General features: G+C 38.3%; 1 protein-coding gene across 1 annotated transcript in view; it reads left to right on the top strand.

The window, feature by feature from the left end:
- Nucleotides 1-23,736, top strand: part of ELP3 (elongator acetyltransferase complex subunit 3) — a 101,230-nt gene that overhangs the window by 52,501 nt on the left and 24,993 nt on the right. The window contains exons 10-14 of the mRNA XM_026518933.4: nt 6,244-6,437; nt 18,067-18,157; nt 20,505-20,570; nt 22,190-22,417; nt 23,592-23,673. Coding sequence (XP_026374718.1) covers nt 6,244-6,437; nt 18,067-18,157; nt 20,505-20,570; nt 22,190-22,417; nt 23,592-23,673 — 661 coding nt within the window. The remainder of the gene's footprint in view (nt 1-6,243; nt 6,438-18,066; nt 18,158-20,504; nt 20,571-22,189; nt 22,418-23,591; nt 23,674-23,736) is intronic.

Raw genomic sequence — 23,736 nt, 5'->3', positions numbered from 1 at the left:
GAATGACTATGCATGACCTGAAATACAAGTCAATTGGATCTTAAAACTTTAAACCTCATTCTGCTTTTCGTTATTTTTTATTTGTATCAAAGGAATACATGCAGAATTTTAAAAGCCAGATTGTACCAAAAGACCTACAATGAAAGACAGCAATACCTTCCTTTCCTTTTCCTTGAGTGCACCCAGATCATTTTCCAAAGCTCGTGTCTCTGCTCCCTCCTCCCCTTCTTTCCCCAGACCCACTGCAGTTTGGCTCCCACCCTCCACTGAAACTCCTCTCTCAAATGTTGTGAAATACTTGCCAATCTCCAGATGCAAAGGGTGCTTCTCTGCTGTCATATTATTCAGTCTTAGCATTTGTTGTCATTAAAGACTGTCTCCATTTTGGGATTCTCACCCTCCTGGCTTTTGTGACTCTTCTGTCTCTTGGCTCTCTTCTGTCTCTTGGCTCTCTTCTTACCTCCAGGACTCTTTCTTTTCTGCTATTCTTTTTGTTCCCACCACTGAAATGTAGGTTCTGTCTTTAGCTCTCTTCTATCTGCTTGCCTTTCTTCTGTTGTTCTAACTCGACCACTTACACTTTGGTGAGTCTCATTTTCTCTCCAGCCTGAAGCCTTAGGCTCCTCAGACCAATTACTTAATACTCTGAACTAGCACCAGATATCTTATATGTAGTTAGAACTTAGTATGTCCAGCGTGGACATACTTATCCTTTCCTCCAGCAGTCTCATCCTCTTTTTTTTCCTTTCATACTTGGTGGCCCCTTCATCCACATATTCTCCCTAGCCAGAAATTCAGGAGTCATTCCGGAGCAAGTAGAGAATATTTGGACTCTGGAGCTAGACCGCTTAGTTTGGATCCTGGCCCCCAGTACTTAGTAGGAGACTGACTGCTTTGTTCCCCAGTTTCTTCATCTCAAGAATGAGGTTAATTATATTATCTCCCTATTGTGACGATTAGCTGAAAAAATGCATGTGACACACTTAGAAACACACCTGGCACATAGTGAGTGCTCAGTAAATCTTTGCTGCTGTGACTCTCCCTTCATACCCTGAATCTAACTCCACAGGAGGTTGTCAGTCACTCTCTCTGCATATCCTTCAGCGCTCCCCTCCTCCCAGTCCCCACTGCCACTACTTCAGCTCATGCTGTCGTCAGCTCACCTACACAGTGAAACAGCTTCTCAGAACTAAGTCACCCTGCCACCAGCCCTGTTCCCTTCTGGTATTACATTCGCATTGCACCAGAATGTTTATCAGATTAATTTTTTTATCTTTATAATGTAAAAGTTGTTAAATAATAAAATCACTGTTAAATATTATTTGAAAATTGAGTAAATCGTACAGAGATCATATCAAAACACAGTTAGTAGTCCTCTACCACGTTCAGCTGTTGTAGCTGGGTGGATTCTTTTGTCTTACTGTTATCGTAGGTGAAAAGTTAATTTTTTTTTTTTTAAGATTTTTTATTTATTTGATAGAGATAGACAGCCAGTGAGAGAGGGAACACAAGCAGGGGGAGTGGGAGAGGAAGAAGCAGGCTCCCAGTGGAGGAGCCCGATGTGGGACTCGATCCTGGAACGCCGGGATCACACCCTGAGCCGAAGGCAGACGCCTAACGACTGCGCTACCCAGGCGCCCCAAAGTTAATTCTTTTATACTCTGCTCCCATTCTCCCAATATTGTTACGTCACTATTTTAGTTACATTAGTAGTCAATGTTTACATTATAGTTTTTTACATAAATGATTACTGACATAGAGCCAAGTAATATACTAACATTCTTTTCTTGAATAACCTTTTGATTTTTTTCTAGAATTAATAATTGTCTTTTTTTTACTTAGTTCTCTATGCACTTGTAACTTTCAAGGGTATCCACCCACTCAATGTTAAGACCTCTCGATCAGTGGCCTAATTAATCCGATATTCTCTCAGTTCCTTTTTTAGCCTGGCGGACATGACTTACGGATGTCTTGTCTTCCACCTCCAAACTAGACTGGCAGTTCTCTGTGCCTGGTTCACAACTGTCCTCCTTGGAGAGCTTCTCTTCACCAGTCTCCTGGATTGGATTCTTTGTTTTCTGGATTCCAAGTTAACCCTTTTTATTTGTTTATTCCTTGCCTTTACTAAAACACATTTTCCACCAGCTTCCTTAGGAAAGATTTGTCATAGAAAGTAAGCCTTTGGTGTGCTCAAAAAATGACTATGCAACCTTCACACTTACAGAATTGTGTAAAAACATTTTTTTAAGGCATTGACCATTGCCTTGTAGCTTCTAGCATTGCTGTTAAGGAGCTCAATATTGTTTTTATTCCTAATCCTATATTCCTTATTCTTTAATCCTATGATCTATGTAACCTGGGTGTTTTGTTAACTCTGGAATATTTTAGGAAATTGTCTTTATCCCATATGTTGTGAAATTTCACTATGTTGTATCTTGGCAAGAGTTTTTTAACTAATTGTGCTGGATTTTGGAAGGATCTGTCATCTGGGAAATTTCCTGGTACCACTGGATGATTTTCCCCTTTCATTTTCTGTGTTCTCTTTCTAAAACTCCTATTAAGCAAATGTTGGCTCTCCCAGATTCATCAGGTATTTTCCTGTATTTTTTACCTATTTGTCCTTTTTTTTTTTCCTGCTTCTATTCTCATGTTTATCTTTCAACTTTTCTGTGAAATGTTTTTATATTTGTTATAGCTTTGATTTTCAAGAGTTCTTTCTTACCTTCTGGTTGTTTGATTTTCTCTAGCATCTTGTTCTTGTTTAAGGGATGTAATAGATCTTCTCTCTTTGAAGGAATTATAGGGTTTTTTTAAGTTCTATTTTCCTTTATGCAATGCATCTTTCCTTCAAGTTCCTTTTTTTTCTTTTTTGTTTTGTTCTGCCCTTTATTTTCTAGGCTTCCTCCAAGGTTCTGTTGGTCCTTAGCCAAATGGTCATACTTTAAAAGTAAGGGGCCAGGGGGCCCTGAGTAGCTTAGTCAGTTAAGCGTCCAACTCTTGATTTCGTCTCAGGTCATGATCTCAGAGTTGTGAGATTGAGCCCCATCTCAGGCTCCATGCTGGGTGTGGAGCCTGCTGAAGATTCTCTCTTTCCCTCTCCTTCTACTCCACCCACCCCCCTCTCTCCCTCTCTTAAAAAAATTTTTTTTTAATTAAAATTAAAAAATAAAAGTAAGGGGCTGAAAGAACAGATTGCAAGCTCTAGGTGGCTAGCTGCTAGTATACCTCATTGAAGGATAGTCATGTAATAAGCTCTCCTTTTTTTAAGGTTTTATTTTATTTATATTTTTAATATTTTATTTTTCAGTAATCTACCAACATGGGGCTCAAACTCACAACCCCAAGATGAAGAGTGACATGCTCTACTGACTGAGCCAGCCAGGCGTGCCCCAAACCTCCTTTTCTTTAGGGGATTCTCAAACGTCAGCATCTTGAACTCCTATTTAGGGCCATTTGATTAATCCAGAGATGAACTCTCCAACTTCCTGCTTAAGGGTGGCTGGTATGAGTAGGTCACAGAAGATTGGCTGCTGGCATCCAGGGAGCAAGGCAGGGCATCCACCAGTCAGTGTGCTGGCTTTCACTTAATCTCTGTTTTCAGCCTTTATCCTCACCTAGGCCTTCTTTGTATCTGAAATCTCAGAATCCCGCAGTTTCTCCAGGGAACAAATGGGCAGGTGACTACCTATAGGCAGGGTGAAGGAATAAGGGATAAATCTCTTCATGTTCAGATTTGATCCCACGATTTCTTCCATCCTCCCTGGTTAATGGTACTTTTGACCCATGAGCCTTTCTAGGACTCTAATGTGACTGAGCTGAACCTTCATTGGTATCCACTTTTGCAGATACTTGGTTTACAGTTTTTTTTACTTGCCAAGTCATTAACCAATCTTCATCCATTTTCTGTCTTCCAAAAATTTATTACCATCACTGGTCCTGTCCTCTAACCCCTAACCCCCATCTCCTGTCATGTTCTTTTTGTTCTTCTGGGTTTATAGTTTTTTAAAAGTTTGTTTCTTACATTACTGTGATTTTGGAGGGAAAGGAAGAAAACGCATGTTTCAATTCTCCATGTTTAACCAGAAGTCCAGAACCAATTTCATCGATCATTCTTATCAGCCCACCTGTCTTCTAAATTTATCATATAAGCACTTGAACTACTTTTCTGAAATCCCATATTCCAATACGGACTCAAACTAGGTATAGAATGACTTGCATACATGTTCTTTTGGGTGGCTATAGAATACTTATAAAGGCCAGATGAATTGTTAATATATAAATGTTACAAGGAAAATTACATGGAATTACAGAATAATATCCCTAAGACCAATGATGCACAAAGAATACAGCATTTAAGAATCAGGGAAATTCAAATCAAAACCACACTGAGATACCACCTTACGCCAGTTAGAATGGCAAAAATTGACAAGGCAAGAAACAACAATTGCTGGAGAGGATGTGGAGAAAGGGGATCCCTCCTACATTGTTGGTGGGAATGCAAGTTGGTACAGCCACTCTGGAAAACAGTGTGGAGGTCCCTTAAAAAGTTAAAAATTGAGCTACCCTATGATCCAGCCATTGCACTACTGGGTATTTACCCCAAAGATACAGACGTAGTGAAGAGAAGGGCCATATGCACCCCAATGTTTATAGCAGCATTGTCCACAATAGCTAAATCGTGGAAGGAACCAAGATGCCCTTCAACACATGACTGAATTAAGAAGTTGTGGTCCATATATACAATGGAATATTACTCAGCTATCAGAAAGAACGAGTTCTCAACATTTGCTGCAACATGGACGGCACTGGAGGAGATAATGCTAAGTGAAATAAGTCAAGCAGAGAAAGACAATTATCATATGATTTCTCTCATCTATGGAACATAAGAACTAGGAAGATCGGTAGGGGAAGAAAGGGATAAAGAAAGGGGGGGGTAATTAGAAGGGGGAATGAAGCATGAGAGACTATGGACTATGAGAAACAAACTGAGGGCTTCAGAGGGGATGGGGGTGGGGGAATGGGATAGACTGGTGATGGCTAGTAAGGAGGGCACGTATTGCATGGTGCACTGGGTGTTATACGCAAGTAATGAATCATTGAACTTTACATCAGAAACCAAGGATGTACTGTATGGTGACTAACATAATAAAAAAGCATTAAAATAAAAAAAAAGAATATGACAGAAATCAATGAGAGAGATCGAAGAGTCTGTAGTTAGGTTTCTTTGAAAAGCAAGCAGCGGAAAGCTCTCTAAGAATAATGTAGCACAAGATAAAAAGCATTGTTAAAGTCACAAGATATAGTACAGCTAGCTCTATAGATGCTAATGCCAGGGTGGGGTGAGAGGAAACTGAGTCCACCTTCGGTCTTCTGTCACACACTGTGCTAAATTAAGAGCAAACGAGCAGTGCAAAGTCATGGAAAGGATAATGCCCGTGTCTCCTTGCTTTATCCCAAATAAAGCCAGCTGGGATGATATAGTACAGGAAATGACTATGTCAAAGTAGATAAATTAGATGTATTTCTCAGTGTCTAGATAACAAATAGTGTGTATCCCAGGTTAGGAATGGTGCCAGTTGGCCGGAAGACAAAATAGGCATATCCAGGGATTGGCTTACTCTTCCTGCTAAGGGCTATATAGTAAATATTTTAGGTTTTGCAGGCAAGTGATGATCTCGGTCGCAGCTTTTGAAAAGTTTAAACAATTAAGTATATTCTATTATGAAAGGAGGATATACAGTCTAGAGGTGAAAGCAGGCATCGAATAAATTATCAGTGTGATGATATTAAGAAAGCAGTAATATAGAATTTATATGAATTTTTTTTCAAGCAAGGCAACTTGTATTTGAAGGTCAGGAAGGCCTCTCAGAAGAATTGGCATTCATGCCGAGACCTGGAGATTAGCTAGATGAAGTAAAATTGACGTACTTTCCAGACCGAGGAAATTGCCTTTGCAGAGGCAGAAAGGCAGGGTGGTGCGGGTGGCATGAGATGAGATTGCAGCAGTAGACGGGCTGTTAACAAGGGCTTTGTAACCCAGCACACACACATTTTGCTCCAGTGAGACTAAAAACAATGAGTTGCTATTTTGTCTGCATCCCCTCCCTTGATGGAAAGGAAAGGCAGTCTAAGGACTTGGTAGGTATGTGAGAGAAGCTGGCCCAGGACTGAGACTTGACCATGGAAACTTCATCAATCTCTACATAACTAATGGAGTGGTAATTTTCTGTTCTCCATTCACAGGAGTTTTTTGAGAACCCTGCTTTTCGTCCTGATGGTTTGAAACTCTACCCTACCCTGGTAATTCGTGGAACTGGGCTTTATGAGCTATGGAAATCAGGAAGATATAAGAGTTATTCTCCTAGCGACCTGATTGAATTGGTGGCTCGGATCCTTGCTCTTGTGCCTCCGTGGACTCGAGTGTACCGAGTGCAGAGGTAGTGTGTTATCTTTTATGCCAGAAATAATCACTGCTGAGCCTGTCTGTTTCATTTCTAATGAGAACAGACCGACTTAATATTGAGGGGTTTGAATCTGTTTGTTTTAATTAAAGATGAGATCTGGAATGCTGTCTATACATTGACAGAGATGGAAATGAACAGACAGCATGTCCACGCCACTCTGCCAGTATCTTACTTATTCATGGATTCATCTCTCCATTGATTCATGTGCCAGGAGATGGAGTTATGATGGTACATACACATGATGTTGGTTCCAGAATTTCCTTTTCCAGGCCTACTTTCAATCTGGATACAGTAGTGAGTACAGAAGGAGGAAGTGTAGCCATGTGTCTGTTATCCCTGTCGTAGAGCCTATAAAGAAAAAAAGAAAGAGTAGCAATAATCATTCTTTACAGGTATTAATGTAAATGTGGAGAAAGAGTGACCCATTCCTGATGACATGAAGGAAATGATCTTAACTGCTTTTTTCCTAGAGGAGAGAAAAACTAAGATCTCAGTTGCATTCATGACATTTATTTATTTATTTAACAAGAAATATAACACTGAAGAAAAATTTTAGGAGCCATAAAGTGACCTGTCTACCTACAATCCTGACAAAGCCATTCTGTATTTGCTGGTCAGGAAGGCGCATTTCCACCACCTTGCCAAAAGCTGCCTAGATTCTAGTACAAACAAAAGATGAAAAGGTGACTAGCAAATGCGTGTACAATCAGTTGCTGTGACGGTTACTCCACTGAGCACAAAAATTGTGTTCCTAATAATATAAAATAGTGAGTACTGAAAATAAGCAGATTGTTTTAAAAGTTGAAGGATATTTGCACCATACTTCTGCCACAACATAATGATTTCTTGGTTTTTTTAATTATTGGCCCAATTTAAAGATCTAAATTGCCTATATGATCTCTATTTTTTTCTTTCAAGTGCTGAGGAAAACTCAGCTGCCAAAACTGTTTGCATTGTCCTTCCCCTTCTTTGTCAACCCTTCTGAAACAACTCAGTTCAAAAGACATTAGAAGGTGCTCTGTCAGTACGATCAGGCGTCCGCACAGAAGTAGGGAGCCACAGGGCGTGCAGGCTGCTCTTGTGGAGGAGGCACTGGTGGGGTGTGGTCTCTGGCAGCCCAATGTGGTAAAAAGGGCATTCTCACGGAGGGCTGGTCTGGCACAGGATGTTAGAATGGAGCAAGGTGAGGAACATACCTCTGGGGGGGGGGGGTGCAGAGAAGAGAACAGCAGCGGAAGATTGGTTACTTGCAGAGGGTTGATCTAGGAAGTAGATAATATTAAGGATAATGGGAGCTAGGTTTTGTGTTATCTGGAATGGAAATTACAAGTGTGAAAAAGGAGAAAATTAGAATGGTGGTTTAGAATAGAAGATACTGGTGTGAACTCATGGTTTTCAACATATAGGTAGATATAGCAATAATTGCAAATGTAAAATAGTAAATACAGTGTGTGTGTCTTTTTCAGTCTGTTTACTGCCACGGGTTTTGTTTTTTTTGTTTTTGTTTTCATTTTTGTGCTGTTTGTTGGTGATTTCATTATTTAAAATGACCCTTAAGGGTACTACTGAAATGTTGTGTAGTGTTCCTAAGTGCAAGAAGGCTGTGATGTGCCTGATGGAGAAAATAACATGTGTTAGGTAAGCTTCATTCAGCCTTGAGTTATAGCACTTCTGGCTGGCAGTTCAGTATTGAATCAACAATTATATATATAAGGTGTTCTTAAACACATGTGAAACAAGGTTATATGTTGATCAATTAATGAAAATGTTGTGACCAGAGGCTCACAGGAACCTAGCCCTGTATTTCCCCTAGGAAGCAGTGCTTTAATATTCACTAACTAGTGTTCGTGGCAACTTTGTAGAACATAGCTACTGCGAATAATGTGAATTGATTGTATGTTGTTTCAGAATGCCTCCCTACACCATGTTTATTAATTACAGAGCAGAAATAAGTAACTTGACTGTGGAGAAGCCTGGCAGCTGATCAAAGTGGATATCACCCGTAAAAGTACAAGTCAGTTATGTGCCACATGATGGTATGACGGTATCACTTCTGTGTTACTCAGCCAAAATTTCATAATCTGAATTTAATTATGAGGAAACAGCAGACAGTCCCAAATTGAGGGATATTCTAAAAAATAGTGTGAAATCTTCAAAATTAAAAGAATTAAGGAAGGAGTTTCATTTTGAAGGAGACTAAAAAGTCATGACACCTAAATACGACACAAGGTTCTGATTGGACCCTTTTGCTATAAAGGACATTATTTAGACACTGGTAAGCCTGCAGTGGGGTCCAGAATTAGACAGTAGTAAAGTACCAGTGTTAATTTCCTGATTTTGATGGCTGTATTATGGTTGTGTAAGAGAATATACCTGTTGTAGGAAATACTTGAAGTATTCTGAGAGTGTTGAAACATCTTGTTCCCAATTTACCATCAAACAATTTAGGAAAATAGTTATTTGTACTGCACTTGGGACTTTTTCTGTAACTTTGAGATTGTTTCAAAAAATGTAAATTAATACAATAGAAAGCAAAGATGCAATAAGTAGTATTAACAAAGACAAAAGAAAAAGGTTATTTGCGTTTGACTTCAGCAACTAGATACAAGTGAGGATACATACTACTTCCCAGGAGCGGAGTAGGACGACAAATCTGTTGTGTTCACCTCAACTTAATGATAGTGATCTTATCGGCTCCGAGTACCTCAGGTAGTCACCTGGCCCTTATTACTCATAGTGAGCCCCAACACATATTTACCACATGGGGTCAGTGTTGCTGGACTTGCTCTTATGCTGCTTATTATAACTGCAGGACACACATCAGCAAAAACCATCAGGGGACTTTGAGAAACAAAATTGTTACTCAAATGTCCTGGAGGGTACCCAGCAAACCCAAATAGGTACACAGTGAGTTTGAGGGGGAATGGGGGAAAAGCACGAACCTGGGCCTCTGCCTTTATTGGGATCCAAGGGTGAAGTGTCTAGGGTTTTGTGGGTTCACTCATTATTGGTTAATTGAAAGAATAAGAATGGGAATTAGGGTGTCATAAGGAAGAAATGGGGACACTCAGAGGGTCAGTTGTCTAGGCTTCCCTGGGCTTTCTGAAAGAGGGAACTTATCAGGGGAAGGGCCAGTCTAAATCCTTATCTGATTGTTTTGCTAGTAGCTGTGTCACACAGCTGGCAATATGTTTACTCAGGATGGATGTCTTTTGAAATGGATGCCTCAGCAATCAAAAACTTAATGTCAAGCACTTACACTACAGAAAGCTTAATGTCAGGCACTTACACTACAGGGCAACCAGAGAGTGCAGAAGATAATACTTCCCAGCAGCAGAGAATGGCAGCAAATATCACAGAATAGACAGAAAATTCACAGCCATAGACACCATAGTTTTTTTTTTAAATAATTTTTTATTATGTTAGTCACCATACAGTACATCCCTAGTTTTTGATGTAAAGTTCCATGATTCATTACTTGCGTATAACACCCAGTGCACCATGCAATACGTGCCCTCCTTAATACCCCAGGCCGGTGATAGACACCATAGTTTTCTTACCATAAGTAACAAGGCATAGCTCACACAGTCAGATGAAGAATTTGCATTCTCCCCCTTCACTTTCAGATTTAAATTTCTTACTGCTGTAACCAGTGAGTCAAAAGCAACAGAAACATTGCTATAACATTAAAAGCTTAATTTTATAGACTATGGAATATCACCATGGGACATTATCCTGGCCTACCACCAACCAAGAAAATAAAGACTTTGAGAAAACAAGAGCAGCAAAATAATCTCTGAAGGAAAATTGTCATGACCAGAAGAATTAAGAACATGTCAGTTAATACAACCAAAGGTTGTATGATGAGAAGGGCCTAATATTATGGATAACCAACATGAGGCTGATGAAGGAAACCCTGTTCTCAGCTCTTCTATCATGACCCCATTGCAGCTCTCTCTGGAGAATCCAGCAATAGAAGTGTCCCCCAGCTCTAATTCCAAGAAGCCAAACTGTCAGTTCTATTTCTCTATCAATACATCACTTGAAAGATTTATGCAGGACAAATGGTACAGGTGGGTGTAGGCTTAAGATTTTGAAGTGACACTCTTTTATTACCTTACAAATGTGTGGGTGAATTAAAACTTAACAGAATGCTGTAAAACAAGAGGTACAATCTCTTTTAAAACATGGAATTAGTAATGTCCTCAGGCTCACTCAGAATTTATTTCAAGATCATGATGACTCAGTTCCTAACACAGCAAATGCCTTTGGTGGAGAGAGTCATCCAGAGTCTACCTGTGATGTCAGATTTTCATGCTTTGGGAACTGATAATTTACTTAATTTTGAATGTGATTATTTTCTAGCTTTTTTTAGAATAAAGATTAAAATCTTTATGATACTTTCTATTTTATTTTTATATTTTTTGTGTTTCTAAGCTATGATATTGCTAAACAAGTTTCCATGAGAATTTTTTGTTTTATGTAGCTTACCATGCAGTAATTTAAAGCATTTGTTTCCCAATAAGCTTGGACAGAATTCTTTCAAATACATTACCTTATTTTTTGCACTGAATATTACTGAACTATTATTATGGCTACCTGCGTAAGAGTTCATTCAGATTTCTGTTTTGCTGCTTGCTTTTTACCCATTTTTATTTGTTTACTTTCTTTGTGTATACTGCATGCAAAATTATTCAAATTTATTTTATATTGCCTTGTTTTTTGTTATCAGTAATCACTGAAATTCTAGCCACTGTTCGTTGATCCCAATACATTTCTTTCGGAGCATGTGATTTTATACTTTTTTTCCAACAGAGTTTGTAGAATATTACTAACTATCCAGAACTTCTACTTAAGTTCCAGCCATAAAGCACTGTATTTACATGAACAAAATGACATCTTTTTAAAGCTACTTTAAAAGCACTTCCAAAATTTATATTAATAACAGGCTTATGTTATTTTTCCAAAAATGTCCTTGTATGATTGGGATGCATCTTTACATAGCAATACATTTTATACACTGGCAAATATTTTGTTTGCATTTTTGTGTTCCACTTCTCATTAAAGAATTAGAATAATCTTCATAGTTATAATTTTAATGGCAGCACCGTAGACTAGCATTTTAATTTGTCTCATTTAGTAAACTGTTCCCTGGTGTTGGACATTAAGGTTGCTTCCAACTTTCTTCCTTTTTTTTTTTTTAATCATCATCCTGACCTCCACTACAGCTAAAATCCATGTACATAGAAAAATCCATTTTCAATTTCGATGAAGTCATCTGTTAGTATAATCTAGGAGAAGGATCACTCATGATAAAGGAACTAAGTAAGATGATGATGAATATACTTTCTGAAACAAGGGGAGTATAAATGAATTTTTTGGTTTTTGCTATGTATATTGATACAGTTTTCCAAACGGATTAGGATAAGCTATCAATTTAGAGTTATAAGTAGTTATTGATTTTTATCACAATTTCTATATAATCAGATGCTTGTATTTTTTATTTACCTTGGGGGTTTTAATTTGCATTTCTGTAGTTATTAATGAAGATTAACATTCTTTTCATGTAACTGATTATTATTTGTGCTTCTTCTCAAATCAGTTGTCTGTTTATATATCAGTTGCCAGTCATGGAATTTGGATCATAAAGGAGATGGTGCTTTTTATTAAGATGACTCAGAGAAAATCTCAGTTTTACCTTTCAGAGGCCTTTTGAATTATCTTCATTCTTCTGGACAGTTATGAAGACTAGCGAGACAAAAAGCCATGTTCACATAGTACACTTAACACTTAATAACAGACCGATAGCTGTGTTCTGGTAAACAGCTTCATGTCTCAGCTTAAGAACCTTATATTCCATTTACTCATGTTTATATTTGGTTATAGCTCAAATTTGGTATCTGGACCTCTAGAAGGAAATTTGTATTGATAGCTGGATGGTAAAATTTTGAAATAGTGGTGCTAAAGAAAGCTTTAGTGGGTAGCTCAAGTGTTATATACAGAGGTGTACAAGAAAAGGCTGGATCTTTAGACAGTGTTAAGTAACTGAGAAACCTGATTTGGGCAAAGAGAATCATATGGCTTTGACTCTGCAATGTTCCTTCTAGCTTCAGTTTGAAACTTTTAGAAAACTGATTAAAGAAACCATTGGCAAGGGAGAAAAGTCTCCTCCCAGAGTGTTGAATGTAGGTAATTTAATAATTATAGTTTATTTTTAGTTTAAACCATAGTAAAGGCAAATCGTATGTGTCTCTGTGTTCTGTGCCTTTAGGGTATCTGGCTATTTCTATGTAGGGTCACCTAGTGACAACTTCAGCCAACTACAGGTAATAAACTTAGTGTTGACTGCAGAATCTAAACATACAGGGAGAAGATTTTAGGAATTGTTTTTCAGATGGGTGTTAGAAGGGGAGAGAGGAAGGAAGGTAGGAGAGAAGGTATTTCAAGAGAAAACACAAAGTTTTATACTTGGCTTTTTTTTTAGTACTATATTTTACTAATAGATACTTGATAAATTGGATATTTTCCCCACCTTTTCTTTTCTTGACTAATTTATAATTTACACTTTTAATTTTATGACACTTGAGTCAGTAACATCTTACTGGATATTTTTATGAAGCACTATTCTAATAGATGATTCTGTATTGTGGCCCTGAAGGATGCAGTGAATGATTAAATGTAAAATTCTGCCCAGACACATGATGGAGCCACATTAAAGTGCTGCTGCCCGCAGGCTTTTTGACAGCTGTCTCCCCTGATGTGGTATTTAAATCACTGTGAAGCATTAGAATAGGAATACCAATTTGCAACCAAAACATGCTTCTGAAGCTCGAGAACCTTCAGACCAAAAAAGCTCTAGACATCACTTTGAAAGGTTTTTGATGAGCAAATTGCAAATATTAGTGCCTCTAAGCTTAAAATGTTACCTATCGAAATAGAAAAGTGAATAAATATTCTTGAGTGTAATCTCTTTTCAAGTCAAGAAAGTGAAACTAGATTGAAACAAATTGAGAAACCTAAAAATAATTTTAACTCCTACCTAGATAGAGTTCAGATGGTCAGTAATCTCACCTGGGCTTTGAACTCCTAAAACACTATAACAGTATCTGTTTATCTTTATATATTCCAGATTGCTTAATACATTACTTTGCACATAGAAGAACCTCAGGATATATAGAATTCTTTCCCTTTGTTTTCATTGAAAAAGACCTTATCACTGAAAGTGGAGCTTGCCACATTTCTATTCCTTAATGAGGAAGAACTCACATCTGGTATACTCCAAGCATGTCACTGCCAAAGACTATTAAAACCATGTTGCAGGGTACCTGGGTGGCTCAGTCAGTTAAGCGTCTGCCTTCCACTCAGGTCATGATCTCGGTTGCCCCACATCGTCAGGGCTTCCTGCTCAGCAGGGAGTCTGCCTCTCCCTCTGCTCCTCCCCCCCCCAGCTGTGCTCACTTGTGCGTGCACACTCTCTCTCTTAAACGAATAAATAAAATCTTTAAAAATACACATGTTGCATTTTTGTAGTGATAGACATAAATTTAAGGATATTTATGAATTGTCAGCATCATTATAAAGCCCTTTATTATCAGGTCCTCTCTGACTTGTGCTTCACAGTAACCAGAGCCAGCTTCTGGGATGTGTGACCTGTGCAGTCTCATAGGGCCTTGAACTTGGCTTAATGCTTTGCTTTCACCATCTTAAAATTATTAACAACTTCTTAACAAGAGGCTGTTGTCATAGTACTAGGCCCCACAAATTATTAGCCAGCCCTGTTGGTAATTATTTCTGTCATATAATTTTACTTAACAACACTATATGATAAAACCAATGCCTTAGAGAGTTTACTTCCTTTGAAAATTTTAGTGTCTTTTAAAAGTACTGGTTCATGGGGCACCTGGGTGGCACAGTCGTTAAGCGTCTGCCTTCAGTTCAGGGCGTGATCCCAGTGTTCTGGGATCAAGCCCCACATCAGGCTCCTCTGCTAGGAGCCTGCTTCTTCCTCTCCCACTCCCTCTGCTTGTGTTCCCTCTCTCACTGGCTGTCTCTCTCTGTCAAATAAATAAAAATAAAATCTTTAAAAAAAAAGTACTGGTTCATTATTTAAAATATTTGTAGAGAGCCCATCTTCCTTTCCCTTCCCATCTCTCCTTCCCATCGCCTACGGAGGCATTGACCACAGCATGTCTGTCATCTGAAGAAATGGAGAGTAAGGGTAAGAGAGTGCAGTGGTGGCAGCTTGAATAGTTAGGAGATTGGTTACATTGAGCAAAAAACTGTTTGATTTAGCAAATAAGTAAATATACTAAAGATAAGAGAGCCAGATTTCTTACTGTCTGAAGGGATTTATAAACATTGAAAGGTAGAAAATTGAACACTGGATTAGAATTGTAATTATCAGCATGAACTCACAGATTTTTAAAATTTACATGTAGAAATAGTTATAGATGTATGTTTACATGTGTGCATGTATGAACGCCTATATGCACATACAAATGTGTATGTATATACATAAATTTCTTGGTTGTTTACACTGAGAGAATCTGGAGGCAATGACACCTCAGTAGTGATGAGCACAGCGAATGCCCAGATCTTGATTTCTAAATACCATTCCCCAGTAAAAGTAATCAGGGCTGCTTGGAAAAATGGCTGGGGCAGCAAACATACAAAATAAACCTGGAACGTCTTGTTGTTCCAGAAAGTAAGGAAATATTCAGAGAATGAGGACATGTCAAAAGGACCCAGAAACCAGCCTGAATACATACCCACTGGCCAAATCTAATTTAAGCAACAAAATAAATAACATTAGCATCAGATTACAATTCTTTGAATAAAAAAGGAATCCATGAGTTCATAAGTGAATAAATAAGTGGAGAAGAGAAAGTTCTTCATTGTAGTACAAGCCCAACTAATAAATGCAGAAGGGATGATAGATAATCACCAGTTTGACGGTCATAATAGGGACGGTGGAACAGGTGTCATCGGTGTATGTTAGACTAGTAGCTGGAGGGTTGATGAGGAACAAGATATTGTTCTGATACTGTGTACTTGTTTGAGCTCTCATACTGTAAACAGGTGTCCTTTTTTGCAATCTTCTGAATAACCCATTTTTCACATTTTTGTGCTTTGTGTTGATTTTGCTGTTTAAAATGGCCCCAATAGTGCTGAAGTGCTGTCTGGCATTCCTAAGCACAAGAAAGCAGTAATGAGGGGAGCCTGGGTGGCTCAGTCGTTAAGCATCTGCCTTTGGCTCAGGGCGGGATCCCGGAGTCCTGGGATCGAGCCCCACATCGGGCTCCTCTGCTGGGAGCCTGCTTCTTCCTTTCCCACTCCCCCTGCTTGTGTTTCCTCTCTCGCTGGCTGTCTCTCTCTCTCTGTCAAATAAATAAATAAAATCTTAAAAAAAAAAAAAAAGCTGTAATGAGCCTTCTGAAGAAAATAAATATTAGATGAGCTTCATTAAGGCATGAATTATACTGCTGCTAGCCACAAGTATTATGTTAATGAATCAGATATATGTTAAGTAAAGTATCTTTACACGAAATAAACATAAAACAGGGTTCTATGTATTGATCAGTTGAAGAAAATGTGACTAAGGCTCACAGAAACCTAACCCTGCATTTTCTGTAAGAGCGGTGTTTGAATAATTGCGACTACAGTGCCCATGGCACTTTATAGAATTTAAGTGCAGTGAATAACTAGAATCAAATGTATCTGTCCTATGATGGGTACTAACAGTGATTGCCACTGATTTTATCAGATTAATGTTATATATCGCAGGATTTTAAATTTTACCTTTAAGTCATGAAAGTACATGTATTTGTGAGTTATTTATAAAATGTCTCAGGGTAAATGGGGTGCCTGCGTGTCTCAGTTGGTTAAGCATCTGACTTCAGATCAGGTCATTATTTCAGGGTCCCGAGATTGAGCCCCAAAGCCCCACATCAGGCTCTGCACTGAGTGGGGTCTCCCTCTCCCCCTGCCCCTCCCCCCACTTGTGCACTTGCATGCGCTCTCTCTCTCTCTAAAATAAATAAAACCTTAAAAAATGTTTCAGGGTATAAAAGGGCATTTAGAAGACTTGAACTTTAATATTTAGGACAGTATATTTGTGCATTCCTTGCTGAAATAAACCATTTTTTTTTTTACTTCACTAACCTTCATTTAGTTGCCTCTGATTACTAATTAATTTTTTTTAAGATTATTTGTTTGAGAGAGAGAGTGTGTGTGACAGGCGGGAGAGGGAGAGAGAGTCATAAGCAGACTGCTCGCTGAGCTCAGAGCCCCATGCAGGGCTCGATCTCACAACCCTGAGATCATGACCTAAGCTGATACCAAGAGCCGGACACTTAACCAACTATACCACCCAGGCACCCCTGCATCTAATTTAAAATGTATTTGATTTAAAGAAATTATAGCTCCAAAGATAGAAACTTTTTTTTTTCACCAAAAACTGTAAGTAAACCATATATATTAACTAATCACTCTAAAATATATTCTTTAATATCACTCTCATTCTGAACTCCCTGGTGTGTCATTTTCTTAAAGAATTTTGACTTATCGTTGCTTTATGTAATGTCTAATGGAAACTCTACTGGCTTCCAGAGCCTAATAGATTCACTGTATATAGCTTTTAATGCTAATTGATGGGCTTTTGATACTTTTGAGAGAGTGAGAAATCTTATTAGAATCAAATGGGTGAATTAGCTAATTGTATATACTTAACATGACTCGAGTTGATTCAAGAGCAAATGAGAAGAAAAGATATTTGGTATGTTCTTCAAATCTTTCTTCTAATGAACCAGATATTAGACAAAACAAATTGGAGACTTGTCTTTGAATAGGAAACAGATGTGCTAGGCATATTCTTCAGATTTTTTTTAACTTTTATCTTCAGATTTTTGTCTAGAAGAGGGTTTTGGGAGCTACTAAAATAGAGCTTATAACTTCACCTTTTGATTGAAATCTCCTAGATGCCTGGCACTTCATGCTGTATTAATGCCAGGGAATAAAATTTATCTCCTCTTAACTTTAGGCAAGCTGTTAATCTTCTAATGCAGAGTCACTTCTAATTTAGATTTCTAGGAAATGGGGAGGGGCGGGGGAGTATTCTTTGAGTCCAGTTGTTGGTTGAGCCAGGCTTTTGAGCTTCCTGGTTACTTATCATTCAGCAACTGTATGGGCAAGTGTTTATAAGCTATTAATAAAGCAGTGCATTAATAATAATTGTTATTTCTCCTCTTTAAACAAATTGGATTTTATTTAAAAAGACAGTTGTATTTCTTGTTTCTCTTAGTGCAAATACATGTCTTCAGCCAAAAATCATTACTGATGGTTCAGACATTTGTTTTACACTTTGTAATCTTATGAAGTGATTTTCATCGGGTGTTTCTCACAAAAACCCTGAGTGGTAGGTGAAAATCATGATTTCATGGATGGGAAAACAGGGGCAGAGAAGCCCTGAACCTTGCTTCCTGTTTACAATATTCTGCTTTTCTGATCTGCTTTGTAGGTTTTTGTTTCCTTTTTGTAATATCCCTGCCTTACTACTGTAGAGAATGATTTATATTTTACAACAGCTAATGTCTTTCTTTTGCAGAGATATTCCAATGCCCTTAGTCAGTTCAGGAGTAGAGCATGGTAATTTGAGAGAGCTGGCATTTGCAAGAATGAAAGACCTTGGAATACAGGTAAGAGTCTGATCCTAACTGTTGAGATCAAAGTCATCTGAAGCACAAAACATTTTGATACTAACTTTGACACATACTTACAGACACAAGTTTGGTCAAAAAGTTTCACATACTGAACGCATTGTTACTCCGCAACATGAACTGGAAACTAGTGGTTGCAAAGGCTGCATCTTACCCCTTGCACCCCTTTGCTGTCTTCTAAAAGAATGTAGGCTTGCTGATTTAAGAGTTGCTTTTTTACCTACTCAGATGCCAGCTATGTGTGCTCAGCTCTCTTTTTTAATTTTGAAGTACTTCTTTTTTTCTTTCTTTTGAAGTACTGGGTATTTGATTCTTGACTAGCGGTGATAGACGATACGAGCATACATTTGAAGAAACAAGGATTACATGGATAAAATGATTACCAAACAATGCTGTTGCCTACATATTCCAATGTCACGTGCCCCACTCCACCCCCATGTCTGTTCAGGTACTTACTTCTTTCACAGATATTTACTAAACATCTTTCTTCTGGCCCAGGAATCTGCAACAGTCTCTGCAGGTGACTCTTAAATCACCCTAAGGTTATGACATAAATTCACAGTGCCCTAGAAACCCTTCCTTATTGCTGCTAAAGAGAAAAAGCCGGGAGTGGGGTCAAGGCCTGAGCATTGATTCCTGGGCTCTGCCTTGGAATTGTTTGTCCAATGTATTATAGCAATTAGTAGCACCAAACAAGACTATGCCTATTCTGCTTCCCAGTTTCCAGCCGTCCTTGTCTTCCAACCCCTCTCTTCTCTGAGAATACCATAACCAAAGTGACTGACCTGGCCTGGTTATCCTGATAATCTCATCGTCTAGCTGTCATCTTTAACCCAGTGTCCCTTTTAAACCTTGATAGCCTCTCTTAAACTGGGAAGACTGAAATTCAGTGATAGCCCAAAGACATCTGCTTCACATAGGCAATGTCTTTGCCAGAAAATAAGCACACACCTATCTCTGCTTTTTAAAAAGCATTCTCCAGGTGCCTGGGTGGCACAGTAGGTTAGGCTTCTGATTCTTGATTTTGGCTTGGCCTGTGATCTCAAGGTTTTGGGATCGGGCCCTATGCCAGGCTTGTGCGCTGGGCATGGAGACTGCTTGGGATTCTCTTTCACCCTCTCCCTCTGCCCTTGCTCCCCCCCCCCAAAAGGTATTCTCTCATAGCCCCTCTCCAAAGGCACGTAACTATGGTGTGTTCACATGCAAACTACTATATAGAATTGCTGTAGCTTAAAGACAACATCTAAATGTAATAGATTTGTAATTACAGAGACTTGTGACTCTTGTTCGCTACATCAGCAAAGCATTATCATCTTCGGCTGGTTCCTGGGACATGGAAATAGCTTTGTTTTTATAGAACTGAATAATGAGCTCTTATTTTTCTCATGGAGTTCTATACGTATATAACTACTTCATAAATATGCTATTTTGGTAATATAGCTTGCATGACACCATCACATTTCCTAGCATGATCTTTTCTCACTGGTAGAAAATGTTAGAATCCGGACAATAATTTTACAATTTGTTCTGTAGGGGAAAATATACCATATAACAGAATACTTTAAGAATTTTGTAATTATAAATGTCAAGCTGTGTAATATGCACACTGGGTTGTGGACTAGAAGTGAGAGTCGCGTCACATGAGCTTGGCCGTGTAGAGACCAGGCACTGCGTGCGTATCATCTGCAGGCAGCTCCGTGCCTCCTAGTGATACTCTCGCGACTATGGCTGAGACTTTTTTCTTCCTTTTTTCCTCCCTTCCTTCCTCCCATCCTTTCTTCCACAATGCCCTTCTCTGAAAAGAAAACAAAAAACAAACAAAAAAAAACCCACACCAGTCTTTCAGCATCCCTCTTTTTGACCTTTGTAAAATGATACGAACATGGTGATGCTAAAAATATTAACTGCCATAAAATGGTGAAGGTTTTAAAAAATTACGAATTTGCTTTTTATTCTTCTTTATACATAGTTTTGGATTGTACTTTCAGGTATAGTTATGTCCCCTGGGTAAACCTATTTTCAGATTTTAGGACATATGTTATTTACTTTGAGTATTATATATTGATCTCAGAATTCTAAGCTTGTTTTTAAAACGTTACTGTACTAACTTTATACTTTGTTTCCTTCCCCCGTCCTTAGATTTATTAAAGATGGTTTTATTTTTAAATTTAGTTCTTTTTCTCTCATTGTAAATTATGTCCAAACTGAATTTCCAGCCCAGGGTTTGATGGAAAGGTGTGAATAAAAATTGAATTAGTTACCACAGTTTTGTATTTGCCCCTCTCATCCACCTTTTTTTTTTTTTATCTCTTTTTTTTTTTGGCAGTGTCGAGATGTAAGAACCAGAGAGGTTGGAATCCAAGAAATTCATCACAAAGTACGGCCCTACCAGGTTAGTTTCTTCATTTTATAGAGAGATTGGGTCCTGTTCATAAATCTTTGGCAAGCCTGGACCCACGCTTTCTAACCAACAGGACTGATCCTTAGAAGTTAATAATAAGTAAACTAAGCAAAGACTAATTTGAGGATCAGATACGGATGTCAAGACAGGAAAGGCAAGTATGAGGGTGGGTGAATCGTAGAAGAACCAGGCTAGGAAAACCAAGTCTGAGCTTCATTCTGGATCATCACAATCCACCAGAAGTTTCTGCAGGGTTAGAAATGTTCTATAATCTGCGCCATCCAATATGGTGTCAGCCACCAGCCACATGTGATATGTGACTCGTAAGCACTTGAAAAGTGGCCAGTGCAGCTAAGGAACTGAGTTTTTAATTTTACTTACGTTTAATTAATTCAAATATAAATAGCCACATGCAGCTAGTGGCTACCTTCACGTAGAGCTGGATGTGATGTTTATTTCTGTGTGTACAGCTATTAAATTCTACCCCATTGGTGGTAATCAAATGAGTGGATGGGCCCTTATCCACAGGGTTCCACAAAACTTAAGCTTAATGCCCAAAGCATTCATGTCTGTAATGAGTTAACTCCTCTCCTATATACCTATAATGCCTAGCTGTGTGCCACATTTCCTGTGGAAGTTAACTCTCTTGTGGAACCCCATTTGAGAAAGACCAGATGATACCTGCATTGATATTTTTAACATTTGGGACCTTGTGAGGAAAAAGTAGACCCAAACACAGTTCATCTTTTTTCCAAATTCCTTTGCAATTAAGTTACTTAGCAAACATTAAGTTTGAAAAGAAACATAAGCATTAGTCTGAATTGTTCACCTCACTAAGGGTACAATCCACCCATTTTTGGAATGTGTCTGGGTGTGACCATGTCCACATATGTAGGTTTCTCTATGCATATTGTTACATATTGCTTATGTAGATGCAAAGTTCAAGGGCCACTTGAACAATGAGTTGAAGAGTCAAAAGCCTATGTAGATTGCTCCCAAAAGGGCTTCCCCCAAAAGCTACTTTCCAGTGCTTGAATTTTCTTTGGTGTTTAAATCTTATAACTAACTAGGCATAATATTTTAAAGGGCTCATCCCTTTAAAGGAATACCATACTTTCTTAAAATCCCATCAAGAAACAAGTGACCAATAACACATTTTTCCCCCAAAAGCAGGTTTTAGTGGAAGAGATAAAGGCTAGACATGAAACTGTTGAGCCACCTGACTGTTCTGGGGCTCAGTGGTGCTCCCAGGAGCTAGAGATGTGATATAATGTATAATTTTACCTTAGAGACTCTTCATGGAGGATCAAAGATTGAAGTACAGAGAAGCATTTACTAAGTCCGATCGCAGCAAGAAACTCAAGGTTAATGAAGTTCAAATATGTTTTCCTTTTATAATATTCCATGAACAAGGCATGAACTCTTATTTAATCATTGATATGTGAGAGTAGACAAGTAAAAAGAAACATAATTTATGATTATTCATTCTTTATCCTTAATTGGGTATATTAGCCTACATAAGTAAACACTTAAAACAATGAATTTTGTTCTCTAATTAAAAAAATATGTTTTTCTCTAATTTAAAATTTTTTATAATTTTTCTTAAACAGGTTGAATTGGTAAGGAGAGATTATGTTGCAAATGGTGGCTGGGAAACATTCTTATCTTATGAAGACCCAGATCAAGACATATTGATTGGCCTCCTGCGATTACGAAAGTGTTCAGAGGAAACCTTCCGTTTTGAACTGGTTGGAGGTGTTTCCATAGTTCGAGAGCTGCATGTGTATGGAAGTGTAGTCCCTGTGAGCAGTCGAGATCCTACTAAATTTCAGCATCAGGTATCCTGTATTCCATTTCTATTTGACTGTAATTAAGAAATTGCCCAGGGATGCCTGGGTGGCACAGTCAGTTAAGCATCTGACTTGATTTCGGCTCAGGTCATGATCTCAGGGTCGTGAGAATGAGCCCTGCATTGGGCTCTTTGCTGATCTTGGAGCCTGCTTGAGATTCTCGCTCTCCCTCTGCCCCTCCCCCCCACTTACTCTCACAAGTGCATGCACTCTCTCAAAAATAGATTAATAAGGAAGGAATGAAGGAAGGAGAAAAAAATTGCCCAAAGGTGGAAAAGTGAAAAAGAATGGGTTGGGCGGTACAGAGGAAGAGACCGTGAAAGAGGAAGTAGGACAAGTAAGACAAGTACAAAAACCGAGGAACTAAAATTTTATGTTCAGGGTTGTTTTCTCTCCAAGTTGTACCCTTTTGGGTGTGAGAGGAAAAGGATTGAGAGAGAAATTTGAGACTCAGTCAAGTAGAATATAGTATTAGATTGAACCAAATAAAATTGCTATTTTTGGAAGTCAGAAATGGTCTAATACCAGCGATTTCTTATGATTCAACTATGTATTATGAAATCAAAGCCAATGATAATGTAAAAGCACTTGTGAAATATTAAAGCTCTTCATAGATGCAAGCTGTATCTGATAGATAGTGAAATGCTATTCCACTCCCTACAAACAACCTAAATAAACAAATAACTCACTTTTTCAGATTTCCAGAAAATGGCTTAAAACCACTAATGGTGGATATAGCATAAACCCCAAACTTGGTGATTTAAGAATATTGCCTGGTTTCAAAAACCTTTTAGAAATTGGAGGGGTGACTAATAGAGACAAGATTAGATGCCCCAGACTTCATCACCTGGAGATTGCCTAGAGCTTATTTAAAAAGAGACGGAAGTTGAGAGGGAATTGCCCCCTTCCTGTGATGAGATTGCATCATCCACAGAATACCTTTTGATGGCTTTTATTGCAAAATTATTGCCTTTTTTACTAGTCTGCTATAGTGTATTTTTGGTATAATTGAATGGTTTCTCTTTTCTTATCCCCATAATTTTTTTTTGTCACTCTTATTTTAGCAGATTTTAGCAACTACTGAATATTAGCCTTTTTGTTTTGCAGACCCTTCTTAATGACTTCCTTCTTAATTCCCTAACCTCTCTTTTGCTCTTTCCAGGGATTTGGCATGCTGCTGATGGAGGAGGCAGAAAGAATAGCTAGAGAAGAACACGGATCTGGGAAAATAGCTGTTATATCAGGTAACTAGAGGAAAACAGAGGTGATGATTCAGTCGCATTTTTAACTTGGTATCACAATTAAAA

Source organism: Ursus arctos, unplaced genomic scaffold, assembly GCF_023065955.2.
Source record: "Ursus arctos isolate Adak ecotype North America unplaced genomic scaffold, UrsArc2.0 scaffold_11, whole genome shotgun sequence".
Lineage (NCBI taxonomy): Eukaryota > Metazoa > Chordata > Mammalia > Carnivora > Ursidae > Ursus > Ursus arctos.
The sequence above is the reverse complement of the archived record's forward strand: the minus strand, read 5'-3'. Positions and strand labels throughout refer to the sequence as shown.